At 37.2% G+C, this 27826-nt stretch overlaps 1 protein-coding gene across 8 annotated transcripts in view; it reads left to right on the top strand.

The window, feature by feature from the left end:
• Positions 1 to 352: 352 nt before the first annotated feature.
• The window catches only part of CD36 (CD36 molecule (CD36 blood group)), a 34888-nt gene continuing 7414 nt past the window's right edge, over positions 353 to 27826 (top strand). Inside the window, exons 1-8 of one of the 8 annotated variants that reach the window (XM_066182796.1) lie at positions 353 to 762; positions 12621 to 12855; positions 20164 to 20321; positions 22353 to 22497; positions 23615 to 23797; positions 23938 to 24029; positions 24474 to 24520; positions 26812 to 26881. In XM_066182796.1, the coding sequence (XP_066038893.1) occupies positions 12736 to 12855; positions 20164 to 20321; positions 22353 to 22497; positions 23615 to 23797; positions 23938 to 24029; positions 24474 to 24520; positions 26812 to 26881 (815 nt within the window). In that variant the 5' untranslated portion in view covers positions 353 to 762; positions 12621 to 12735. Of the gene's footprint in view, positions 782 to 1775; positions 1847 to 4904; positions 4983 to 9200; positions 9290 to 11842; positions 12447 to 12617; positions 12856 to 20163; positions 20322 to 22352; positions 22498 to 23614; positions 23798 to 23937; positions 24030 to 24473; positions 24521 to 26811; positions 26882 to 27826 lie in introns of those variants that run through there. The other 7 variants (XM_066182791.1, XM_066182798.1, XM_066182795.1 and 4 more) reach the window with 7 other exon arrangements.

Below are 27826 nucleotides of genomic sequence, written 5' to 3'. Positions count from 1 at the left end.
CTCTCCTCTCCTCTCCTCTCCTCTCCTTTTCTCCCTTTTCTCCCTTTTCTCCCTTTTCTCTCTTTTCTCTCTTTTCTCTTTTCTTGTTTATGGCTGAAGCTGCACATTTTCTTAGAAGTGGGAGGACTTAAAAAGAATGACAGCTGGGCAGAAAATAGATAATGGGTAGAAATACTGTGGGCTTTACTGTTCTGAGGCTTTAGGAAGGAACACAAACAAGAATACAGTATTAAGTTACCACACTTAAATTATTATTTATAATTAGCCTATTCAGGTAAGACTTTTCTGTGTACCAAAGAACACTGATAAATATGGTTTTCATTTGCAACCAACTTTTTGATTAACTGATGGTGTCAGAAGGTTCTATACCAGAACTTCATACAGAGGGAGAAGAAGAGAAATAGAAGAAAGAAAAAAGCATCAAGGGAGATTTGGGAAAAATAAATGTTGAAGCCAAAGAACTAGGACAGAATTGATGGAAAACAGTAAATTCTGGAAGAGTGGCAAAAAGCCTAGGGGATAATCCAAGGAGGGAGGAGACAAAGCAGGGGAGATGTTTGGTGGAGGAGTGACAGCTGAGATGATAGGGTGGAAGGTGAGAGACATACATAGAGCTGGAAGAGGGAGGAGATTCTCAGAGAAGGAAACAGGGGTAAAAGGAAGCACATGTAGAAAAGAAGGCAGAAGTCTGGCAACAAGCTGGAGACTGCAGCTGTGAAAAGTGCACAGGAAGCAATTAACAGGACTCCAAGAAGACCAAAGGTAGAACAACAGTATTTACGTAAGAGGATAGATCAGAAAATATCCAGATTAATACAAATTTCAGGAGTATTTTTTTATTCCTACCTTTTCCTTGTCACTTGATTTTCTGTCTAACTTTAGAGAAGCAGAAATTTCATAGAAAGCCTGGTTAGGAGTGTGGAGTGATATTCCTCTGGGACAGCTATTATCTTAATTAACAAATCACTTGGCAGACAGGCTGATAACTCTTGTTATTTGTTGTAACTTTCTGGGAAGAGGCCCTCTATAGGCTGTTCAAATAAAAAAAAATACAGTCCTTAGTTATTAATAATTTAATAATTTTAGAGAAGTATTAGCCCTCCTATGATAAAAGGATTTAGCAAAGATCCAAAAAGACAGGCAGACGAGGCAATAGCACTGCCACTTGACTCAGATGTTTGTTTAGACAACCAGGTTCTGAAGCAAAGCCTGTGGAAATGTTAGAAAGAGTCCCATGAATTTGAACAGTTGTATTCACAGCTGGAATGCCTCATCCTGACCTGTCTCTATGCTCTGTTTAAATAAATATAATAAACCCAAATCTGAAGAATTATCTCTAATATGACACGTATCACCAGGCTTCAAGTACTTTGTGGGGATTAAATGGGACTAGACTGTGTTTGCACAGAGTTACTGCAAAGAGCAAAGTCAATTAAACTTGTTCTGGATTGGCAACAGGGATCCTGCACATTGCCTCCAAATGTGGGGCTGTTGCAGAGGCTGGAGGGATCAGAGGCAAAGGCTGGTCCTGAAAGGGTTTCTTAGACTGTTCTCTCTTGTAATGCCTAAGTGTTCAGAGGGTTTTATCTTGGGCTCAGAGGTTTCATAATTGCTTATCACTTGTGACTGTTTAGCTACAAGGGAGTTTAAAAGGTCTCTGCAACTTTCTGTTTCTCTGTGGCTTGTGTGAGATCGACACCCTGGTAGGGCACAGGGCAGCAGGGCTACTTAGCGTTGCTACAGCAACTCTAATTTTCTCTAAATAAGGAGGTAAGTTTGGAGGCTCTTCTGCACCTCTGCAGTTCCTTGTGGCAGGAGTTGTGAGAGCAGCTCTCCCTCCATACAGGTATGTGACCCTGCTCCTGGGCTAGAGGCAGATTCTGAGCACACAGCTGAATATTGTATGAACTCCTTGTAAGTGTGTTATTGAATCCTGGAACTTGCAAAGTGCTCCTAACTGCCAGTTATTGAAAGCAAGGAAAGATGTTATTCACCCTCTATTTCTTGACTGTTTATAAATCCAAGAAAAGTCCATTCACTAAAATTTATAAAGACTAAATATACTGTTAATCAAATTATTCCACTTGCATGTCTTGAAAATATTGTGTATATTGATAATATTTCACTGTACACTGCAATTAGAAATAAATATATTGAAACTTTAACTGCAAAAAATGTATTAATAATTTGCCTGTTAATAATTTTCTTGTATATAATTCTATTATATAAGCAACTAAATACGTATCTTATAAAAAATGAGCAGAGATATCAAGTTTATGGCTGAATACATTTAATAATTGTGAGAAAAAAGAACATATGAAAGATACTGCAATAATTATTAATTAGGGGATTTGTATCAATATTAATTAGAGGAAAAATATATATGCATTTCTGTGTAGTTTTAAAACTATAATTTATGTGCAATAAATACGTTGATGTTACACAAATTAATTTTATATGGAAGTCCTGAGATCAACCCAATAAATATAGCATAATAAAATATCAACCCAATAAAATATCACATGCTATTTTAATGATTTATATTCTTGAGTATTGACACAATAGCTACATTTACTCAGTGATTTTTTTTTTAACTTGGCAAAAATACCCTACTCATAAAAAATGTGTAGTCTGTAGTTGCTTAGTTTGGGTTTGGTTTTTTTGTGTCTTCAAGTGAGACTTCAAAAAACATTTATATAATTGGCACAATCGGAAAAAATATCAGAAATGTAAGGAGTTTGGGTTAAATGACTGTATTTTGGAACTACTTTCCTTTTTCTATAACTGGCAGTTATATGCATATTTCTGTAACATGTTTTCATCTGAAAGAATAATGCCATATTTTAGGATTGAAAATTATATGATCTGAGAAGTTCAGGGTATCTATTTGTTCCCTCATTACTGCTAGTATACAGGAATCACTACTAGTACCTTCTCCACTGCTTTGTTCTTCATAGGTGTTAGTATTTCTCAGCACACTGTGATATTACACAATTTTTCATAATCTCTTTAGACCTTCAGCTGCTGCCAAGGGATCTCCTGTGGCAAGGGTAATTTTATTTTTCATTGTTGGGGTTTTGGTTTTTTGTCTGTGTGTGAATAAAGTTTGACTCTTTTATTGTGGTAATTAAATATCTCCTCAAGAAAAATATGAAAAAAAGGGAAAAAAAGTCCTTTTTTGTATCACAAGAAGTTTTTCTGTATTCCAGCCACTGATTCTGATTCTCTAAGTGGAATTGGCAGTTGCCCCAGGAGTAGCTTCAGTAAAACTTTCTTGTTGTGCTGGCCTGATGAGGAGCAGGGCTTTTCCTAGCAGTAGGCTGATGGTTTGGCTTTGGTGTTTGAGGCTGACTGAAGCCCCAGGGAAGATCTTCTGTACGTTGTTCAGACCAAGGACATGCCTCCAGGTCTGGAAGATGTAAAGACAAGGATTTCAGTCATTTGATGGGTCTTCAATACTTGAGAAGTCAGCAAGAAGTTGACCTTAAACTTAAGTCTTCACAATTGGAAAAAATCCCCTGTACATATGTTGTTCTTAATTATTACAGAGACAAAATTACAGCGTAGCTGGTAGGGAAAAACTGACATAAGGACTACCCAGTCATTCTTCAAAACCACTGACATTGTCTGGGATGATTCATTATGGTGACTATTTCTCAACCAGGTATTGCACTAGTGAAAGATTTTAGAATGACTCCATTATTCTGTGACTTCTGATCTAAGGAGCAGAGTTTTGCAAGAAATGGAATATATCCAAGTAGGGATAAGATTTATTAAATCTCTGCTGACTTGCTTTAAATTTTTTGTCTCCTGCCATTGGAGCCTTCTCTCTGTGCCTACCTTGTGATGTCTAAGACAATTTTTTTCTCGGTAGAATTGCCTCATTACATTTCAAGGCCCAACCCACTTCAAATGTCATAGAGCCAGGGGAGTAACAAAGATTGGGAGGAAGAATCTGCTACTGCAGGACACCCAAGATAAGAAGAAATTAAGAAAGCCAGCCTGATAAAATTAGAATTGTAAATACTGGTGAGCACCAGGCCATCCAAGATAAGATGCCAGCTCAGCACAACTCCGAAATAGTCAAATACGAAACACTGAAAATATTAGATAAGCAGAACATATAAAAATTAACAGCATATAAAGAGTCCTTTTTACTTAGTGTGATAGCTTTGTGGATTCACCACAAAACACCCATCTTTGTGCAAATATGAAATAACAAAACCCTCGGCCCTTTCTGTGATTGACTCACTGCACACTGGGTGTTGAATCAAAACTTTTGGGGCAACACTTAGGTTTCAGTGAGAGATGTCTCTAGCATTAATAGACCAACCCTACACTTTCAGTAAGAGATTTTAATAGCCCTTCACTGTTCCAGACTCACAAGAAATCTATGTTATAATATTACAGTTTCTGTATTGGATTCTGTTGTACTAAATTCCTCCCTATCTATATTCTGAGTTACTATCACATGAACCCACAGGAGTGGAAGAATCAGTCTGGTCTATCCCTGCTTCTCTTGGGTTTTCACCACCTTATCCCCCTGCTAAAGTCCCTTGAAAACAAATTTAAAAAGTGATTTTGAGGACTGAGAAAGGCAGCAGTTTATGCATGCCATAATCAGTGAAGAGGAGCTCAAAAGCAATTATGTCCAGGGGAAAAAATCTGAATTGCTGGGGTTTCCATAAGCCATTTTCCCCTTAAAGAACTTCATTACAATTTGATGGAGGAGTTCATCAGTGGCAGAAGCCAAATATATCACACTGTTTCCACTGTACTGCTGCCAAGCTGGCTTGAGCCACTGATATTTTAGGATGTTTTTCCATATCGTCAGGACACATTGAGAACCACAAGGGACTGCACCTTAGGACCTAACACTTAACAGAGCTGGGAAAGCTACAGCTGGGAGTCTCTGGTGGGTAATGAAGGAGCTACACAGCAGTTTGAAAAGAGTCTTCCAAGCTCTTATGAGGAGAAATAAGGTATTATTGGATCTTTTTTCAGGACATTGGAAAATGCTAGATATGAGTGGTTAGAGTATGACTCAGGGCAGGCAGTGGCAATCCTTGAAGGCCAACACACCTGCAGTAAAACCTGTGATGTGAGCTGAGCAAAAACGTGTTATGCCATGTCTGCAATCTTTGTCCAAACTTTCCAGTGATGCCGGGTGGTAAATATTTTGATGTTTCCTTCTTGGTTTTTCTATTTGTTTCGCAACTTATGTGCATTTACCAGAACCTTGTGCAGCTGTTCTGGTACCATCAGTATGGTGGAGAGGAAATGAAAGACCTTTTTGGGGACTTTGAGAGGAATTGTTCTAACGTTAACAATCGAATCATTAGATAGCTCACTTAAGTCTATTGTTTAGATGCCTTGCAATTAAAGGAAGGACATCAGTACCTCTAAAAGATAGGCACTCCCTGAACTGTTCAAAAATAAGTAGCTGTAGCACTTTGTGATATGGTTCAGTGAACATGGTGGTACTTGGAAAATGTTGGACTTGATGATCTTGGAGGTCTTTTCCAATCTTAATGATAATATGATTGTAGATTCTATATATTCTTGCCTAAGAAAAGATTTCAAGTACTTGGGATGAGTTCTGTTCGTTCACCTCTAGTGAGAGGAAAGGAAACCAATTTGTCTCCCTTGGGCTGGGTGCCTGGCTTTTAGCTGAATAAGTTTATTGGTAACAAATACTTTAATTAACTTAAACAAAAAAAATAATATGAAACAATGCCTTTCTTTTATTTTAGAGCCTTATAGATAAGATAGTAGCAGGAAAACGGAGGCAACTAAAATATCTTTGTTCTTTCTTCTTTTTATGTGAGGTGACCTGACCTATAAAAATCTGTTCTATCCTGTGGCTTTTGGAAAATGAGGTGATACAAAATAGCAGTCACTGTGAGAATAGATGAGACAGAAATAGTGAACATGCAATTCAGAAATATTATTACTCCTGTATTACTTTTTATCATTTGTGTGCTTTATATTCATGCTCTTTATGTGCGATACCTGAAGATAGGCCATGTTCACTCTAGGATGGCTCTTGTGAAGTGGAAGTGGAGTAAATTTTTGAAGCTGGTCTGAACAGATAACTCATGTGCTGCTTCTCATGTACTATGTGATGATGTGATATACAGAAGGTTTTAATTTCCTTAGGAAATCAAATTAACTTTCATGAATACAAAATTTCTCTCCCTCTAAAGTAATACCTCATTGTATCTCCAGTACACACGGAGGGGCAGAAGTCTCACCCAGCTGGTGGCATATTGCATTTTTTTTTCTTCTCCAGATGATTGATTTCCATCATTCTCCTCAGTAGAACCAAGGGCACATGGGTGAACACAAATGTTTTGAACCACTAAGAGCTTATCTGGGGACAGAAGCCATGGATACTTTTATCTGTGTGTGTATGGTTTGGGTTTTTTTGAGTGGGACAGGTTTAATGATTTAATCTTTCACTACTGAGCAAGGTACAGCCCTTCCTGTGGGACTTTTCCTCTTCCTATGAAGAAGCCAGAGGGCCACTGATTGGTGACAACAGGATTTTCAGTAGAGACAATAGAAGCCACATAAAATGGTGTTAATAGAATAACCTGGATAAACAATACATTTGTGCATTATCTTAGCATGGAAAGGAAGTAAACATAATTCCTCCCAGCTTTGTCTCAAAACCAGGGAGAGTACCCAAAATCTTATAGAAAATCATGTTTTGGATGCTGAGAATATTAACCTCATCTTTTGCCCCAGGGGTTGACATTTTACCTAGCAACTACAAAGTAGATTTTGTTGGGTGATTTTTAACAGTTAACGTCCTTAAAAAGTTCAGAGGGTGCAAAAGCACAGACAGGACTTTCCTGGAACTTTCTAATTTGCTTCCTAACATCTTTGAACATATGCTAACATTTCCATATCTGAAAAAGGATTAATGTTAACACTAGTTTTTATAAGCTTCATGATAAGCAGTTGAAGGAATATTCTAAGTGTAGTAACTGGGAAACACAGGAATATAAACTCATGCTGTGCTATACTGTACAGCAAAGAATTCCCACAGGAATGTGGGAAAGTTTATGCAATCATCTTGAAAATTCAAATTATATATACTATAAAGATATGTCTGATATATTGGATCTTAATATTAAAAAAAGGAGAGATTACCTATTTAGGAATCTCATGGCATATAGGAAAACACCCCAAAGAAAATGTTTTCCAAAGGGTCCACTATTAGATGCGTATAAAAGCCATGAATAACACTCATCTCTTCAGCATTTTCTTGTCACTAGTATGTTAATTCCAGAAAATGTATGTGGACTTCATTTGGAAATAACAACAGCATTTCCCTTTTTCTGCTTCCTGCAGTTTTCTGTGTCTTCATGAAGCATGTGAGTGTCATTTAGTCTGCTTCTCCTTTTTGAAAACTTTTCCTTGTGGGGCAGTTTGTCTGTTGTTGCACCACTGGGAACTCTGATGAAGTACACAAGTGTTTGTTTTTTTTGTGTCTTTCCTCTGTTGCTGTGGATCTCTACTTTCTCCTCAACAACCTCTGAACTCTGATATGGAGCCAGAGGACACAGGACCATTAAATACTTACAATTTGTTTTAGTTTGTTTTTTTGGAAACAGGAATTACTAACGTCCAAATGTTTACAGCTTCTCTGTCAGCTTACCATCCTTTTAGCTGGTTTCTGCAGTGGACCCAGGCAGTCCTCATTTCCCTGCCAAGCACTGCTGCTAGAAGAGATTGTGCTTATGCAGGATGATAGTAGAATATTGTAAGATATAACATTAAGTGATACAACTCAGCATGCAAATGTTGAAAACTGAACATCATTACAATTGACAGTAGCAGATTCCAACAAAAATCCTCAGTAGATATTTTTCTCATGAAGGGTGCAAACTGACTCACACACACTGCAAACATGAAAAATGAAAATTAGCATGGTAGGGAATGTCTCCACAGGCAGCAGTGAAGGAGGATGCCAAACAAGAACATCCTGAGGAGACCATAACAGGAGGACATGTACAATAGAAACAATTAATAACAATAAAAGTAGTTCATGGCAAGAACAGTGTGGAGCACTGCTTAACTTTCAGCAGTTGAACATCCCTCTTTAATTAGAAAATAGAGGAAAACAAAATTTCTACACTTTTCAAGGATGAGAAGCTGGAGTTATTCAGGGTCACAAACTTGTCCTGGCACTGAGCCTTGTGCTGAAAACTGCCCAAAAGATTGTTTTCAAAAGATCAGGCTCACTTTCAGTCTTGCCTTTGCTACTAGGAGGTAAAAACCTCAAATTAATTAATTTTCATCCACCTTAGATTTACGTAGGAGAAATACAGAAAAAAGGCAGAATTTTCCACAAAAGCTAAACTTTCAAGTAGAGCAACATAAAATAAAAGAACAGCAGTCAGTTAAAACAGATAGAAAATACTAAACCTGTGAATTGCAAACTATTCAGTGCTGTACCCTGAAAGTCTGGACCTAAGAATCTATTTTTAGGAATATTTTCTCTCTCATAATTAAGCCAAATAAAAGTCACTTCCGCTTGCTGCTGCCAGAAGAAATTTTTAAAACAATCCATTCATTGAATTCACCTGAGATAAAGAGGTATTTTTAAAATATTTCTACAAAAGCCTGTCAAACTGTTATTATTTAGTAGTAGAGACTGTGATGGAGTAACACATTGGTTAACAGAGATGTCAGTGTAAAAATAAATTCTTTTTTAGGTACATTCAGAAAGAGAAGCTTCTGGGATGATGTTCATCCAACTACCAGTAAAATAGGAAGAGCCTTAGTAGTTTGCAAGGAAACGTTTTATCTGATACCCTAAAAAGAATCCTATTAAAAATATTCTGAAATTTCCTTATTTGTATTACTTGAAAATACACTATCATGATGAGCAAAACAGAAATATGCAGATATGAAAGAAGAAGTGACCAGAAACTGACAAAAGTTACCGTTTTGTCCCCTTGACCTTTGACTTACTTGGATCAAAACTGGATAAAGATTGCAGTTGCTAAGTATATTACCACGAGATGTAGGTAGTGGCTTTTAGTCAGGCTGCAAAAATAACCCCTTCCCCCAGCAGTAGTACAACTTAACTTTTTCTTCTGGCAAAAAAAGATAAAGAGGGAACTGACGTCTCATGTTATATATAAACCCTCCCTCGCAGTTCACAGCCTATGTGCTTGGTGGGGACATTGATCTGTGCTTGTCTGCTGTAACTTGATGCAGGTCATGTGCTAAGGACTTGTATCTTCAGCTGAAAAGTCAGTTGCCCTTATTCAAGGTGAGTCATATAGTACATTTAAAATCAAAGGGTTTTCCTCAGGAATACTTTCAAGGTCAGTTGGGTGGAAACTCTTGAAAATATTTCTTTTTACTGAAAAAAAAATGGAAGGATTTTATAAAGTTGCTTGCAAAAAAAAGTGACATTTTACATGGATTAGTGAAATGCTTTGTTACTATGATAAAAAAGTGGTGTTTTATGTTCAGTATGGCTGGCTTTCCCAATTGCATTCTGTTTTTTGATATTTAATATTCTTGAAAATACTGGAGTCGTGTAAATTTATAAGAAATGCATATTTTAAAGTAATTTTTCTAGCATTTGCTATTCCAGTTAAAAAGTTGAAACTAGAATTCCAAAGAACATCAAATATGTAATGAGATTATTTGTATTTTATAATGACTGTAAACTGACATGTACAGAAGTCTAAATTAAACAGTGAAGAAAGAATTTAATAACATTTTGCATCTCTCCTTCTATACAGTTGCTTGTAAATTTTATTTCAGATATTTGAATGGACCATTTTCATTGTTATTAATTATTATTCTGTCAAGGATTTTTGAAACAATATTAATAAGTACATACCCAACACTCTAGAATGGGGTGAATAATCTCATTAATCCCATAGTCAAATCTGAGTCTAAATGATGCAATAGCCTGATAGACCACAGCTAGTTTTGTTATGGTATTTTCTATTCTGCTTAAGGTACATAGTTTTCACTTGAATATAAATTCCTGCAAAGTGCATTCTTATTGGAAACTTCTACCTTAATCTTCATATTTTGAATTCAGTTCTGATAAATCAGAATAGTGTGTTGACTTCTATATGAATTGAGTGTTACGGAGTGCTCTTCACTCACAGTTGTGTAATTTATAATTTGAATTGCATAAATTGGGATGTCTAGACTGCTATTACATTGTGTTTGGTGGGAGAAGGGTGAATATTTTTCAATTTGCAAAAACTTGGAATAGACACAAGTTGTTAGCAGTCACTTCCTTTCTAGCTGTTTATTGCTAGTGCTCATGAGAAATGCCTAGTCTGCCTAAGACAAAATAAAATCATTGGAAAAGCTTGTAGAAACTTCCGTGAAAATTTATTTTGGTGGAAAGGGTATTACGCGGGAATTTGAAAATCTTCAGTATGTAAGTCAAGAAAAAAAAGTCTGATGATATCTAAAAGACCCCCTTAAACATTTCTGAAAGAACTAATTTAAAATTTTAAATTTAAATTTCATTTTAAATTTTAAAATGTGTGTTTCCACACTGGAAAAAAAAATCTGCTCATACTGGGGGAAAAAATCAAGTGGTATTTTAGGTATTTTTCAGAATTTGATTTAACTGAGAATGTCTGCTTTCCTTAGATTTGCTACGACATGTAACAGCAATCAGATTTTCAAATCCCCACACCACCTATCCAATTGGTTGCCTTTTACTGTTCTGTCTTCGCTAAACTAAAGTTCCTGACCTCAGCCTAGTTGCAATGATATGAGATGTTGTCCTAGTGATTTTCACTTAAAAGTTCTTCAAGTCTAAAATTCCTAACCTAAATATGCTTGAAATTTGTGGTTAAACTCATCCACTGCATCCAAAAGCCTTTAATGGCTTTGGAGTGGGAATCACATGGAATGAGCAGGTGGACAGACAGGCTGACTTTTATAGTAGGGACAGTAGGGATATTTTTCCAAGGCTGCAAACAGTCTTTTGGTCATTCTGCTTGAAAATATCCAAGGAGAAATTCTTAACATACCAAACAATCTCAAATGTACAGAAATAGACATTGCTAAAGGCAAGGGAGCCATAACCTGCTGCCAGCACAAGAGCAGGCAAAAAGTGGGTTTGCAATGCAGTTAAAGGGAGGTGTCTGGTGCCAGGTAGAGATGTGACATGATTATGAGTTTGGGATGACAAGGGAGGAAACATCAGTGGCCTGCTGACCATGGTACCTAATCTGTTAGGGCATGTTGCATGTCCTGTTTGTGATAAAAGGATCATGTAACTGATGAAAAAAATAGAACACACACTGTTCCTATACCTGCTTTATTATTTAGAAATTCATGAAGTTCTTTGGGTTCTTTGGTCCTCATGAACAACCAGTTGAGCTGTTCTTCCACTTCATCTTTCTGTTTTCCTTCTCTCTGTGTTTGGCTTTGAATGTGTAACTAACCCTTAACTAACACCTGCTTTAAAATTGATTTAGAGATGTTCAGAACATGTTAACAAACAGAAATTAGTAAGAATAACAAGGACATGGACAGTGACATCTTAAAAAGGAAAGGAAAGATTTTTGGTTTACTGGAGGTCTAAAGCAAATAACCAACTACAAATTCTGTGTATGTGATCAATTCTTAATAATAAGGAATAAATTGCAAATTAGGCAGCTCTTTGTCTCAATGTATCATAAACAATAAAAAATCAGAAAAAAATATCACTGGGAGCTTATATTTTACCATTTCAGCACTAATGTCAATCTAATTTTCTTTACAACCCCTTTCACTAGGGGCTAGTTTGTAAGATATATTAACATATATTACTAGCAATTCTTATTTACCAATGACTAAACACAGGCATTTTTCTTCTGAGACTGAATAATCTTGAAATTTTAGGTATTACCTCTTTCAAAGATCAAGCTCTAGTCTTGCTTTAAAAACTCTGATGTTCTATGAGGCAATTTGGATTGATGAAATAAACTGGCGGGAAGAATGCAGCACTAAAAGAAAAATCCAGTTGTGCCTTTGTCATGAAGCTGCAGCAACAAAGTTCTACCTGTTCAGTAGAGGACTGTGGACTGACAGAGATCTGGAACGAGGCTTCTTGTGGGTGCCCCCCTTTAGAGGCTGCCTTTCCCACCGAGATGCTGATGAGCCTTGAGGACTTTCTTGCTGGCATAAGGCAGAAACAGCCAGGGGAGCTCATGGCAATGGAGTGTAACTCCTGCTTTTGCCTGAAGTGGGAGCCATGGGCATGGCAGGCTGAGATTAAAGCAGAACTATCAATAGCCTCCTCTGGCAGAGGGAGATTTAAAGATGTCTACATCAGGAGGAATGTCATATGAATAATAACAACTTCAGCCTGCCGTAATGCAACAGAGAAAAAAAAAAAAAAAAACCAACCCAAAAAACCAGTTTGTTTAGGCTACTGGAATGAAGAGAGATAATTATATGTATTAAGCAATTAACTTGCCAAACTACCTGCAGCTTTTTTTAAAATTTTTGCCAGTGGCTGGCCACTGGATGGCTGCTTTTGACTTGTTATCTTCCTACCTGCTTTATGTCATGTGCTTTGTACTTTGAGCTTTGGAATTTGATTTTTGTTCACTTTCTGCTTATATTAGCAGCTTCTCTGAGGAGGATCAGTGAGCCTGTTGGGACCAAGAAGTGAGGAAAAAACCATCAAACCTTACAGCAAGGACATTTGTACACTGTTCACCTGTACGCTAACAAAAAAGAGGAATGGGCTGTGACAGAAACTGTGGGCTCCTCACTGGGGCCATCATTGGTGGTGTACTGGCTATCTTCGGAGGAGTTCTAATACCAGTTGGAGATCATCTTATAGGCCGAGCAGTAAAAAAGGTACTTTCTTTTTTTTCACCTCCCCAGGCCATATGGTTTGTGGCTATTGAATAATCATTATTTTTATATCTTGTGCTCTGATTATGTTTCTTTCTTTTTTTTTTTTTTTTCTTTGTTAAACATAGTTGTTAAACATTAGGTGCTCCAAACTTCCCCGGAAATATATGCAACAGCAAAACTTTTTAAAATATATTGATTATATTGCCACATTCACTTGTTTGTTCTCTCTCGTGCTTCACATTAGAAGCTAAAATATTGTGTTTTCAGAATGCAATTTAGAATTAAGTGGGTTTTATTTTTATTGGATTAATAATGGTTTCTTGTTTCTTTATATTTTCCTTTTTAAAAAAAAAATTATTTCCATACTTTGGTATTCACTCCATGCAGTTATATTTATATTTTTCAAAACATCTAAACAGTCTTCTGCTGCAGAATCTAATCCTACACTTCATGCATTCATCTCACATTCTGTGATTTATGATCCAAATCAGTGTTCTCCACATGACTGGAAGATCTAGTAAAATGCATCCCTCCATTATGAGTGTGAAGAATGATTGAGATAGAATGTTTTAGACCTGGTAGACACAGGTTTTTTTCTGATTTTTAGATTATTTTCTGTCCCTAAAATCTAGATTTTTATGTAAAGGAAACAGAAAAAAATCAATTTGTTAGATCTTTGGTGGAAAGCGTACATAACTGGGGGTTTAAATCATGGAATAATCTGGAATGGAAGCCCGCGTGTGTCCACTATGGTGACACAAAATCTCCTTGGAGTCACTGCAACCAAGGCTGGTTCTGTGATGGCTAAAAATCTGAAAATCTTAAGATATTTGGCTGTTGCTTAGTCCTGCTATTGATGTGCTGTTGGTGTTGAGCGCTGTGGACATCTTGGAGACAGGTATCCAAAGGCTCTTCTGGAAGAGCAGCCTTAGCTCAATAGCTGTTGAAGTCAGTTGAAGAGGTGGATACATGAACTAACAAGAAATGTTGAACTGTCTGTTGAGGCCCTGGCTATATTATAGTAATGAACCAGTTGTATAGCATGGTTTGCAAGTGTCTACGTACTCAATTATACCTGCATGAGTCCATCGTGGTAAAGCATTAGAGGGAGTCATTTTCCCCTCAATCACTTTTTAATTTTCTGCATTGTGATCATGTTTCAGATGCTTGTACCTATTTCAAGGCAGCTTGTTTGATGTATATATATAAAAAAGATCTGTTCCAGCAATCATCTAAAACATAAAAGAGCAAATTTGTAGATACTTTATTTACTTAAGTAAATTGATGTTTTTTCCTAAGCACAAGTCATACCAGAATATTGTCTTTCTGTTTTGTGTGCTGACTATTCAGTGACACCATAAGACTCTTGAGGCAATTCTGTTTCAGACAAGATTGAACAAGGTACAACAGCTAAAATATGTGATCAGTTCAGCAGAAATTCCAGAGGGACTTTAATTTAATTAATTCTGATTTTGGTGCATTGATGAAAAGTCTGTTAATTAAAACAAATTCGTTATTCTTTGCAGTTATATTTAGGATAAATACAGAGCTGACTGCAAAGGAAACAGATCTTCCAAGCAGAGAGGGCTGAAAACACATTTTTTTTCCTGAAAGATTTCCCTATTGGAAATGTAATTTTTATGGAAAATCTTCGGTAGAAGTAGATCCATTTCCATGACAAATTTGTTTGGAATTTTTCAAGAACAAAAGTGAGGGGAAAAAAGCCAAGAATAAGATGTTCTTTGAGATATGGCCTGTAAGCATTTATATGGAGCAGCCTCCCTAGGGAAGAGTTGTAGTCACCATCCCTGGAAGAGGCTAAAAAATTTAGTAGATATGGCACTTCAAGATACTGTTTAGTGAGCATTGCAGTCAAAAGTTGGACTGGATGATCTTGGACGTCTTTTCCAACCTTATTGAATCTATGTTATTTAAATTTGTACTCACATGAGGAAAAATCTAAAAGAGGTCCTCACCCACTGGTGAAAACAAAACTCAGTATGCCATATTTCTAATGAAAGGTAAAAACTGTTTCAGACACAACCAGTAAAGGCAAAATCTTGTCTTAAATTCTTCACAGTCAAACTTGAAAAAGACTCCTAGTTTTTCCTCTGGCTATCCTATCTTAGAAAAAATTCCAGTCTTCTGCACGGTAGTAGGACTAATTGTATTTTTTTTTTTTGGAGGAAATGAAAATTGTTATCAAATGTTATTGCTGGATTAGAAAACAAAATTTGGATAGTTTCAGGACACTCTGTACTATACTAAGACAAAGTGTCCTAAATTAACTTGTTTTCAAGGTTTAGTCAAATAACATTACTGTCAATTTACTCTAAAGCAAGATTAATCAAGTCCAGATGAACTTGATAGGATCTTCCAATGAATTGGAGGAACTTTAATTAGAAAAATCAATGTAATCAATAGGTTTTTTGTCCTTCCTACTAGAAGCAGAAGTCTAACCATGCTTCTCTTAAGCTTCCTTTAAGCACACATCTTCACACTTTAGCAGCCTCATTTCTCCTTTATTGCAGTCAATGAGAGATTAGCCAGAATAAACACAGGCAGGGTATATTTTGCTGGAAGTCTGCAAACTGTTTTTGAAGCAAAGAGGAAGCATCTGCAAGTTTACAGATAATTTCAGGTGCCCTTAGGAACTGGGCAGAGACTCTGACTCTGTGGGCTGTTATCTCCTAGTGGGTGGGTGCTGTGCTCCACCCATGAGCAGCCCGTGAGAGGACAACCCAAAAAAACTCCTTGTGACATAAAACACCCTGATGACCATCTTCATTTGTTCCAATTTATTATCAGACATCTGTGGTTCGAATCAGAGCACATGGCTTTGTTTCCTAGCCCCAGAATGCTTTACCTGTGTCTCCAAAAATTTGGATAAGTTGTTTCAATTCCAACCGCCAGGAGAGGACCGAGGTGTTTTTGGTTTTGTTGTGGTGTTTTTTTTTGGTTTTTTTTTTGTTTTTTTTTTTTTTTTTTTTTTTTTTTTGTTTTTTTTTGTTTTTTTTTTTTTTTGGGGGGGTGGTTTTATGTATATATGTATATGTATATACATGTGTGTTTTGAATCGTTTTCAAGGCTCTTAAAAGAAACTGTCCCTTGAAGAGCACACTCAAAATGACACCAGCAGCAGCAGCACTTTGGCAGGGATCCACAGAAGATTAGTGCTAAACTATTTCAGCTCTGATACTATTCATGGAAAGGTGCCTTTGATTTCAGGACCAAAGGGCAAAAGTCCTATCCTAATTTCTACAAACACTGAATCTGTCCAGAGGTTAGAGAACCTTCCATTAAGGTCTTTCCATGAAGTCTTTGGGCTTTAGAAAATTGACCTTAGTAGAGTTATGAGTGAAACATGGAAGTTTCTCTACAGAAAAATACTTTGCCTGCGATTATAAAAATATACCTTTTTATTAACTCTACATATTTCAGTTGGACATTATCATTTTTGTTGTCATTAATACTAGATATAATCTCTAGAATTTAAAAAAAAAGTGAAAGGAAAGGAGCATTCAAAACAACAAATCAGCAAGATTTTATCTGATATTTTTGGAAAAAGATATTTTGATGTAGCTCAGTTTCTACTATTTGTCTTTCCCTCCTCAAAACAATATTATCTTTTCAGGCAAAAGTCCCATCACTTCAGTTATGTTTCTTTTTTCCCAGCTAGGCTTAACCACTCAAAGCTATTGGTAGTGGATTCATTTTCTAGAAAAATCTTTATCACCACTTCTGTAAGTTCTTCTGCTTTCTACCTGAGTGCATATGCTCAGGAGCTGAACAGAAGCCACATAATAATACTTAATATATTGAACTCCTGATGAATTGATAATACAGAATGGTGAATGATTTGCCACAATGCCTCAGTGCTATACTGGGTTAGTCTCAGTTATTTTTAGAAATAAGGCTTTCAATTGTATTTATTATTATGTTTATTCATTTGTCTCTACATATCTGTGATCTATGATTGGCCAGATTATATCTCCTCAGCTACTGGAGGCATCGAAAACACCTCTATTTTAAAAAGGTGTTTGTGACATTCATATGCCACTTCTTTATATAAACTAATGAATCTAAAATGATTGCTGGCTCTCAGCAGAACACAAAGGATCTAATCACACATATTCCCACATTATCAATTTTAAGCTGTATTGAGTCTCAGAATTCTTTATTATCAAGGACTGGAAAGGAATAAAAGTTATGATCAGCAAAGCCTGAGTAGAAAGGCTAATAATAAGCTAATAATCATCATTTAAGAAGTAATGAGTCATTCTTCCAGCTGCAAAATGGGAGAAGATTATTTGCTTTTCTTAAGCTTTACTTTTTGAGTTTTAAAGAATTGTATTGTTTGTTTCCTCCAGTTTATGTAGGCCAGCCTGACATGCGCAATTTTGTTACAGTCCAAAGTATTCATGCCACTTCTCAGTTCCCAGAAAATGGCATCTTTTGTCCATCTGGCCAGATTCTTTGTCAAGACAGAAACTTTGTCTTAAATATTGTGTTTCTTCATCAGAAATCACGATGGCTTAACTTACTTTGAATCAAGGAAGTACAGCAAGCTTCTATTGCTGATTGCTCAGAATTTCTTGAATTTATATATTGCCAGTTGACCCACCTCTAGTGGGGGGACGATTGTCAGAAACAGAAGGGTCAAAGTTCCCACTGGTTTCGCTCAATCTCGCACAGTTGCATCATGGCATGAACTTGGCTGTGTAGCAATCGCATTTGTGTAGCTGCTTTTGCTGACAGTAGTTAACTATTGCATGAGATATCAGAGCTGATGCAGATGGACTAGGCAGTTGAGAGGTGTTTTGTACTATCAGTTGCATATTAGTTTCCAAACTTACTTCTACTCTCATAAAGTCCCAAAGCACAGCAATGTTAATAGGGAAATATGTAACTGCCCAGCCAGAGAGAGGGGTAATATTTAGGGGTGGATCACCAGTGATCAAACAGCCAAAAATAAAGGATTTCTGGTGTGAGGGTATCAATTTATTAAATGAAGACATGAAAAAGAGCTCTAGATTTTATTCCACTTTAAGCCACCCTTTGTACTCTCAAAGTATGTGACAGAGAATCATACACACCTCTTTTGTGGGAGAAATATTAACAGTAATGGCTAAATGTCACTGAAAATAAAAGTCTTGTTATTTTCCTTCCCCCTCCTTTTGACCTGCTGCTTCCCATGTTCTAATGTTGATTCCCTCCACACAGACCCCTGAGCCAAATGGCTAACTAGTAGAAAGGTAACACAGAAAGCAAAAACATAAGGGAATTATATTCCTCCTGTCCAGCAGGCAGAAACAGATCCCTAAGGCATAAGAGCTGGTGCAAAGGAAGAGGGTGTCACATTGATCAGGGACTGTGGGAGCCAGTTGCCCCTTTGGCTGCAGCACTGCCAGATTAGATCAGTTGTACCTTTGAAGCATTCCCTAAGAGTGTCCACAGTGATGTTAGCTCGCAGTGAATGGTGGGCTGCAAATCCACACTTTGTGACCTGGCAGAGTTCAGTGACAGAGTTGGCATATCATCTGCACTACTCCAACCCCTGGCAAAGGGCTGTAAGGGGAAGGGGAATGAATGGATGGGAAGAATTTTAAAATGTAGGTAACGCCACTTTAAGATTTGTTAAGTAGATCTGTTGTCGCAAGGTTGAAACTTCTCTATTATCTGTTCCTGAGTATTGTCTTCTAGAGAGATTAGTTTATCTTCTTGACCATATATCTGCTAGAAATTTAACCATTTGTCCCTTTCAGTTACACAGCGGGAGGTCAAATCCTGGCATCTGTCCCCATCTCAGGACTCTGCTGAGTACAGAAAACAGGCAGACTCTGGGCAGACTGAGTTACACTTTTTATACCATCCTGTTTCTCCCAGATTCTTGGAGCAATTCTCTGTGAAAACTGGGAAGGTGATTTCTGAGCCATGTGAGCTTTTCCCTCTTCATCCAGGAGGTGGGCTGCCCCGTGCTGGGCCACAGCTGGGACAGTCTTTGACCTTGTGAGGTTTGAGTGCAAGGCCTCAGGGTGATAATACACTTGATACAGAAGGGTTTCCTTCCCCTCTCACACAAATGCACATAAATTACAGCAGACATTCAGGCAGCAAGCCCAGTGCTTTACACCACCAGCAAGATGTTTGCAACTTCACCATACAAAGGCTTTTTGCAGACAGAACCCTGACTGTGTTCAAGTTGTCCAAGATGATTTTTTTTTTTTTTTTCTAACCGCAGGAGCAGTTTCTAACTGGCAGTATCTATTTTGTTTACCTGGTGATTGCTAAGTGAATGTTAGAGGCATAGACTTAAACTAGAAAAAAAAAATCTAGGAACTTCTGATTTAAAATGTCTTTCCTCACTCTCTAGAGAAATTAGAGCCTTTTAATTTCTGGACTTTATAAGTTTGCAAATTAGCTAATTCATCTTCAATCACTCTAGTAAGGAAAAGCATCTTCTATGTTGGAGACACGCAACCTACATTTTTCTTCTTATTGGAAAACATTTTTATTAATTTTTACCACCAAGGGGAAAAATTACATTATCCCAAGACTTTGGGAAAATCCTGTAGAAGAGGCCTGATACAGACGGGGCAAAGCAGGCATTCCCCTGACTATACAGGTAACATACTTTACAGCTCTCATTCTCACTGTACAGTCCTGAGGTCTGAATTGCCATTTGCCATATGGCTGAGTGGCACAGACTTAAAGCTTAGGACTTCTCCTTAGATCTGGGAAAAATTCCTAATAAAATGTTATCAGAATTAGAGAGATTTCTTAGAAAGTCTCAGTTTTGGTGACAAAAATTTCTGTCAAAGAAACACTCATTCAAGAGTACTATGTGATTTCTCTAGGTGCAAAATTATCTGGTCCCTGAGTTATGCTCAGGCATCACTCTCATTTCCTCCCTTGGGCTGTTTGCACTGTATTAAAAGTAGGTGTTAGATTCTGTAACCTGCTGGGGATCATTCAGTCATCAAAGATTTTCCCATTATAAATGATCAGTGGTTTTGGCAAGTGTTTGAGAACTAAAGGAATGCCCCACCACAGCAATAGGAAAGCTTTGCTACCGGTTACATCAACAAATTGTATCAGCTTTGTTTTTAGGGGGACTCACTTTTTCTCTCACTGAGCAGGAATGTCAAGCTGCCTCCAGATGTTGGCTGACTGGGCTATACATCTCATACTGATGTTAAAATGGCGGTTTTTATCTGTTTGCTTTGAAATCTTCAACAATCACCTAAAAAGTAAATGCAACTTCTCACTTGTTGATTTTGTGGATAAATTTGATTTTTGTACTTTCAGGAAGCTGTCATTGTCAATGGTACCGCTGCTTTTCAAAATTGGCTTGTGCCAGGAAGCACAGTTTACAGGGAATTTTGGATTTTCCACGTGTTAAATCCTTTAGAAGTTATGAATGGGACTCAACCAAAACTTGAACAAAGAGGACCTTACACATACAGGTAGGAAAAGACCCTCTAATATGTGACATCATGTCTCCTAAGATAAAATTTACTTTTGAAATTCCAGCATCATACTTTAGTTAGACATGACAAAAATGCCTAAATTGCAGCTACACACAGCAATCCCAACCATTTTCTGGATTGTGTCTTACATAAGGAAAACACAAACAGAAATAGGTAATTGGATGTGAAGCTGCTTGTTCTTGCAAAAAACAATAATTCATTAGCCACAATATCACAGAGACAGTTGTGTTCCTTCCTGTTCAGTTTTCACTCGCTTTATAACAGGAGAAATAGTGCCAGATGCCCTAAAATCAAGAGATTATCTTATCATCCATGCCTCACTAATACTTATTTTAATAATTTGGTTTGTTTTTGTTTTTTCTTCTTTATTACATTTTTAATCAATAACTTTTCTTTTTTCAAATTTTGCTTGGGAAAGCATTCCTTTTTCTGAGTGTACTGGCTAGGATGTAGATGCAGCAGTCCTTCCACATTCAAGGGAGGTTTTATAATTTATTTAATGTTAAATATGATGTTGACATAGGACTAGTTGATGCTTCCTGAATTATTGAGCCCAATATTTGCTATCACTGGCACCTTTGTTAGGAAATTGCTTCCCTATGATGATAGGATATTTCTTTCTCAATAACTTAAGGGATGTATATTATATTCACAAGATAGTTTTCCATTTCAGCATCTTTAGCCAAAGTGCCTTGCTGCCTAAAAGTTGATTTATTTCTCAATGGAAAGAGAGAACTTTTGTTCCACAGAGTACCTGGGAAGACAGAGGAAAGGGTTGCATAGGAATCAGGAAAAAGACAGTTAAATATCTCAGAAGGTGAATTCCCACCAAACAGAAACATTTTGCTCTGGTGCTGAAGATGATGCCTTTTTTTTTCTCAGGGACAAATCTCAGCCAGAAGCCTAAATAAGACTAAGTAAGAAATGATGATTATGAAATGAAGGCTCCTCTCACTGCTACACTCATGCCTTCCTGGGATATTTGGTCTACCTTAGTAACTGTGACACTGCGTCTCTCTCTCTCTCAATCTCCCTTTAAACATTTATTAATTTATTATAGTGTAGAACAACTCAAAACCACATTAATTAGAAAGAAAAATCTCCCAGCTCTCAGGTAGGTGCTCTACAGATTAGGCTAAAAATTAAAATTACATGTACACAAACCAGTTCTGAGAAGCCAAGCTGCTCTTCAGTTAAGACCCACCTGCCCTGGCTACATCTGTACCATGGGAAAATGTTCTCTGTACCTTTTGTACCCCTCTACACTCATGCTGGAAGATCTGATCCCGAAGATCCCTTCTGGGATGGAGCTATGATCAGCCTTCTGGACCTACAGCATAGAATGTTATTTGATCCCTGCTGGCTGCTGTCCCCACAGAGGGGTCAGCAAGAGGGTGGGACTGGAAGAGTGGAGCTAAAACTTGAACTGCAGAACTGCAGAAGAAATTTGTACCTTAGAGATATACTGACAGGGCATATCTGGCAGAAGCTCAGTGGGACTGAAAGATTGCTTATAAATCTCTACATGGATATTAAATATTATCAAAGTAACATTATGGGTTTAACCTGTTTTGTTGCAAAAACACATGTCTATCAGATTAAAAATCTGAGGTTTTTAGATCCGTCACCCCCTTCTAATTACATGCAACCATGAGATAGCCTGTGAAATGTGACAAATTATAATTCATTTAAAAATGTATTAAAATATATAAGGTCCATTAACCACATAAAAATAAAAAATAAATTCTTGCTTTTATTTTAGTATCAAGAAAGACTATTCCATGTATAAGGAATAAGGAAATATTTCCAAAGGAACAGTATTTGCAGAAAATTGAATTTTTACATGTAATCACATGTAAAGTTTATAAACCTTTTAGTGGTTATAAAATGTTCAACATTCATTTTGCTAAAATGTCATCAACTTTTCAGAAACCTTCAGTCAGGCATGGTTATGTGTTTTCTCAAAAGTCAAATATTAAATATATTCTCTGTGTTTTGCATTTCCAGGGTGCGATACTTACCCAAAGAAAATGTCACGGAAGGTGAGAATGGCACAATATCCTACATGTTGCCTAATGTTGCTGATTTTGAACCTGACATGTCTATTGGGACAGAAGATGACAACATGACTGTCCTCAACCTCGCTGTTGTGGTAAGTAAAGAAACAAAGCCACAGTGTCCATATACAAATGTTGAGCTACTGGAGGAAACAGGGGAGAAGTTCATAGAATCATAGAATGGTTTGAGTTGGAAGTGACCTTAAAGATCATCTAGTTCCGGCAGAGGCACCTTTTACTACAGTGTGTTCAAAGCTCAGAAAGCTCCTAGTCAGTTTTAGCATGGGAATAAACCAAGAGTTTGTGGATGGGTTCCCTTTGTGTGTGAGGTACAGCATGAACAGTACAGGGTGGATTTGCCGTGTTCTTTCCATAATACCCTCAGGTCTGCTTGGCAGGGGAGGCTGCATTGATTCCCATACCCAGGGTCGGCATGGCCTCACCACCACAGAGCCTGGGACCCATGGTGCAATCCTGGAGCTCTCCTGTCCTGCTGAGCATTAGTTATTCAAAGAAGAGCACAGGGATCTTCACCTAGAGTAGTGCTAGAGCCTTTAGGTGTTTTTTGTCTTATCACAGGCTGAGAATGTTCGCCGTAAGCTAATACTTACAGTTTTCATACTTATATTCAGCCCTGTTTGTGCTGTACCAACTTTCTGGTGTCTGCATGAGTGCTCAGGATTCTGTGAGACGGTGTCTGCAAGGGGCGGAGTATGAAGATGGTTGGTGCAAATCCAAGATAGAAGTCACATACCAGCAGTCACAGAGTCAGAGGAGAGCCCATGTTGGAAGGAACTTCAGAAGATCATCTGATCCAAGCTTTTGTGAAATCATTACTTGTAGCTATTCAGAAACCCACCTGGCCACAGTCCTGGGCAACTGGCTCTCAATGGTCCTGCTTGAGCAGTGGTTGGACCAGCAGGTCTTCAGGGGTTCCTTCCTGCAAACTTCAGCTGTTCTGTCATTTCATGGCTAGGGCTGTTACAGTGAACTCATGTAATCATTCAAGAAAAATTGTCTATTTTGTGTAAATGATGGCCAGTAATTTTTTTTTTGTTAAGAAGTGTCAGTTTTATGTTAAAACCTAACTTCAAGGGAGTTGCAAATCTGGGAACTGGCTTTGGCAGATATTTCTTGAAGTCAGTCTCTGTGTTTTTAATTCAAAGCATATGCAGAATTTTATACTAAACATTGATTTTATTGCTGTTGTAGGCTGTACCTTCTGTGTACCCAAGTGGTTTTATGCAATCAATAATAAACACTTGGGTGAGATCTTCCAATTCAGCTATAGTGCAGAACAGAACAGTCAAAGAAATACTGTGGGGATACACAGACCCCTTCTTGAACCTTATCCCCTTCCCTGGTGTGAACCCAGTTGTGGGAGTCTTCTACCCGGTAAGTGAAAGCCATGAGGAGGTAACGCCTTCAGTTTTCATTCTGTCAATAAAATTTAAGACAGCTGCTCTGAGGAAGAAAATGCTATAAATTTGTTCAATATTTCTAACTGTTATTCCTTCTTGTTGCATCTTTTACAGTATAATGGGACAAGTGATGGACCTTACAGTGTGTATACTGGGGCAGAAGATATTACAAAAACAGCAATAATTGAAAGCTATAAAAATAAAAGGTACCGTAACATTGTAGAGTAAATATATATATATATATATATGTATTTTCAAGGTATTTCTTTTAAAGCTTGATTCACTAGGAGCTATAGATAAATGGAAGAGACTTCAATGATTCAGAGGAAACAGTATCAAACCGTGAGCTTAGCAAAACCATCACTTTCTTTCAGCTATCAATAGTTCTGTTAGGAGCTTGGACTTAAGACAGTTATTGATTCTTTGATACGAGTATTTACTTCTGTTTTGCATTCTTAAGTAGATAAATTCCTTTTATCCTCTTCTAATGGGTTCTATAATTTATCTGAATAAATGAATATCTCTAGCCTTTGCCTTTGCAAATGGGTCAGGCTTATCCTGGAACAGTTATATTTGATAGATACAGGTAATTAAAGTGCTTACATGGTAGAGTTTACGACACGCAGCATGACTTTTATTTTATCTTACAGCACTCTTTCGTACTGGCCAGGTCACTGTGATATGGTTAATGGCACAGGTAAGCCTATTAAAGCTTTTTAAAACTTCAACGCTTGTCTTGATATTTCAAGGGAAGAGTGAGATACAATCTTTAAATTAACTCCCCTGGGCTTTGCCAGTTCTGTATTCTGTATATTAAGTATCTATATATATGCAGACAAACTACTAGAATGATATATGCATTTGTGTGTATCTTTTTAAATATATGAATTATTTATTACTGTACATAATTTTATATACACATGCACTGAGCTTCTACATCTAGAGTAAGTGTGCAAGAGAAACAAAATTATCCAGTTCTCTTGTTTCTACTAATTTTTTTTCGTAAGACAGTATTATTCAGATTCTTTTTCTTTGCTATAGTAGTTGAAAATTATCTTGGCATTTTAATAATGCACATTCATTTACGCTGCTGAAAATTTAATTAAATGCACCAGAATGGGCATCCTGATATATGAAAAGAAATTGAGGCAACAAAAGAGGAGGCTGTCAGATGAAAGGCTTGTAGATCACTAGAAAATGAAAAGGGATGAAGAAGAAAAGTGGTTTAGACTGGGATGAATAGACAAATATTTTTGAATTTTCTTTTGGAATTCATAGGTAAACAGCGGAGTTATTTAATATACATTTGTTCAAGGTGATATTTTTTTCTTTTTGATTAGTTAAAGCATTACTATGAGGACACCACAATCTTTGGAGCTGAGGGTGGCATGTGTCTTGGTGGAGGCTTTTGCAGAGAGGTCCAGACCTTCAGTAAATTAAGGTTTTTGTGTAGGGCTGTTTAGTTTGGGCTTTTTCACTCCATTTTCCATTCTGCTTTACCTGGCATAGATAATTTTCCTAATAACCCAGATTGTGCAACAAGGTATTTTGAAGTATTTAAAATACATCACAAGAACTTGATTTTCCAAAAATCTGTGAGTCATGAAGGATTAGTGCCTTTTAAAACCATGTAATTAATTTTATTAATTTTCTTACGTTCTGGGACTTCCTTTGTTTCTTATGGGGCGTGGAATCTTTTTGTTTAGCCAGGGTCAACTTTTTGTTTATCCTTCTTCTGTAATTGATGGAATAAACATAGTCAACTGACTAAATAAGTGCTCCAGTACAGTGAAAATGAGCTTTTACTTGTGAGCAAACATTGCTGCAGAGTTTACAAGGTCATTCAGTGTGACATTGCTGTATTTGGAGATGCAACAGGTTTAAAAAATCTTGTGTGACAGTTCTATCTTATCTTGTAAGCTTTCACATGAAAGGTCAATATGTATAGTGTAAGAAAATACATAGATAAAACTATAAACCATTATACTTGTATGTGGCTTGACATGAATCCATGTTTGCCAACCTTACAAGAATGCCAAGATTTTGAAACAGAGTGTGTGTTTAAGATGATCTTGAATCTTTGAAAAAAAAGTGCTTCTGTCAGCAGTGGGCAAGTGGCTGTATGTAATTTAGCCTTCATGCTCTTGCCAACTGGATTCAAAGATATCACAGATGTTTGCAATTGTTTGGTTATGGCTGCTGCCTAAGAAACTAAACAGAAATTGTCACAAGAACTAACAAATATACTGGTTAAAGGTTTGTTACACCACCTTAATTGGGAAAATGGCAGAGGCTCCTCTTACATAACTCTGGGTGCTTGCAATGCAGAAATACAATTCTGGGTGTCTGCACTCTTTTAGAGCAAGTGGAGAAAAACAACACCAAAGTGCTACTCCTCTGATTTATTTGGCATATCTACCATGGGGTGAGGTGGATTATGCTCTAGAAGTGGCTTACTCCTCTCCATTAGTTCTAGAAAGACCTCAGCTTAAGAGTCCCACTTGAGCAATCTTTGGTGGAAAAGGTTTAGCCTTGATTATGAAACAGATAGTGTTGAAGTCTAAAGCTGTGTTTCTTGTAAGCACTGAGTGTCATAACTGCAGGTGACTCAGGCATCTCTAGGAAGATTTAGGTCTATAGACTGCATAAAACTTGAAGAAATGGCAACAGGTTTTTGGCTTCATACTAAGAAGAATTTATTTTTTTTTTAATATCCTCTGTTTTAAATGGGCTTGATAATATAGCTTCAAATATGGGGGAAAAAAAAAAGCTGCTGTATCTCAGCTCACTTTCAAAAACAATTACATCTTATCTATGAAGTGCCTGTCAATGTGCAATAACTTACATAAACATTTCCCTGCAAATGACTCATACTGTTTACTTTAGTCACAGCTTTACAGGAAAGTAACAACTGAGTATTGAGCTAGAAATTAAATCATGTCTTCTAAGTAGAATTGCTTTCAAGCTCTAGTTTTATTTTGTTTGCAGATGGAGCATCCTTCCCACCATTTGTTAAGAAGAATCAGGTACTGCGCTTCTTCTCCTCTGATATTTGCAGGTAGGCTGCTCCCTTCCTGGAGTGTGTTCACACCTGAGTGTGCCACTAAATGCTCTTTGCTTTCAGAGGGTGGCTGCAGTGGCTGTGCTAGGGCTCAGGTCAGCCAGGCAGTGCAACATAAACCTTTCACTCGCAAGTGAAGTTGCGAGTTGTGCTCATGATTCAGAGCCTGATTCTACCACTTTTATGCCAAGTAGCAAGCTAGTGCAATGTATTTTGTTTCAGCCAGTTACAGATGTATATTCAGCAAAATGTGATACTATGAGATGTTACAGATTTGTAAAATGCACTGAAGGCCACAGGGTTCAAAGTCTTGAACTTCTTCTAGGATCAGGACCCAGCCTTGTTTGGTCTGAGAAGGCAACAGGTTCAGCAGGGTCCAGTTAGGTCCATCTTTGGCATGTCTGGAAAAAATCATCTATGCAGAAAACAGTGTTTACTGTCATCCAATAGATACTCAAAAATGTTTTCTCACAGGATATTTTTACTTATTTTATTTTTATTTATTTACAAACAAACAATCTTGCTTAATACATCCTGTGCTGATGACTTTTAAGCCTGTTGCTTCTGCTGGGCTATCCAGTGTCCCCAGGTTCTCCAGTGGGATCACTGAAAGATGTTAAAATTTAAAATGCATCACAGTGTATTTACTTTAGGAGGTTCAAACCCGTTATTTATTTTGCTGCCTGGAAACAGATGCTTCCTTTACACTTGGTTTAAAGTGTGCAATTTGCTTTGTAGTGTGTTTGTTTTCAAAGATCATGTTTTAATATGAAGTGAAAGGGGGGTTTTGTGAAACACTTTGATCCACAAACTGGAAAACATTTCCCAGTTCATGGAAAAGGGATTTCTATGCAGGGGAGAAATAATAAAATTCTTTGGATTGATTGCACACAGTTTGAGAGATCCCTCCAGATATTTAATTCTCACAATTCATGAACAGTA

The sequence above is a fragment of the Chamaea fasciata genome, unplaced genomic scaffold (genome assembly GCF_029207755.1).
Source record: "Chamaea fasciata isolate MVZ Bird 193981 ecotype frontalis unplaced genomic scaffold, bChaFas1.0.hap1 SCAF_5, whole genome shotgun sequence".
Classification (NCBI taxonomy): domain Eukaryota; kingdom Metazoa; phylum Chordata; class Aves; order Passeriformes; family Sylviidae; genus Chamaea; species Chamaea fasciata.
The sequence above is the reverse complement of the archived record's forward strand: the minus strand, read 5'-3'. Positions and strand labels throughout refer to the sequence as shown.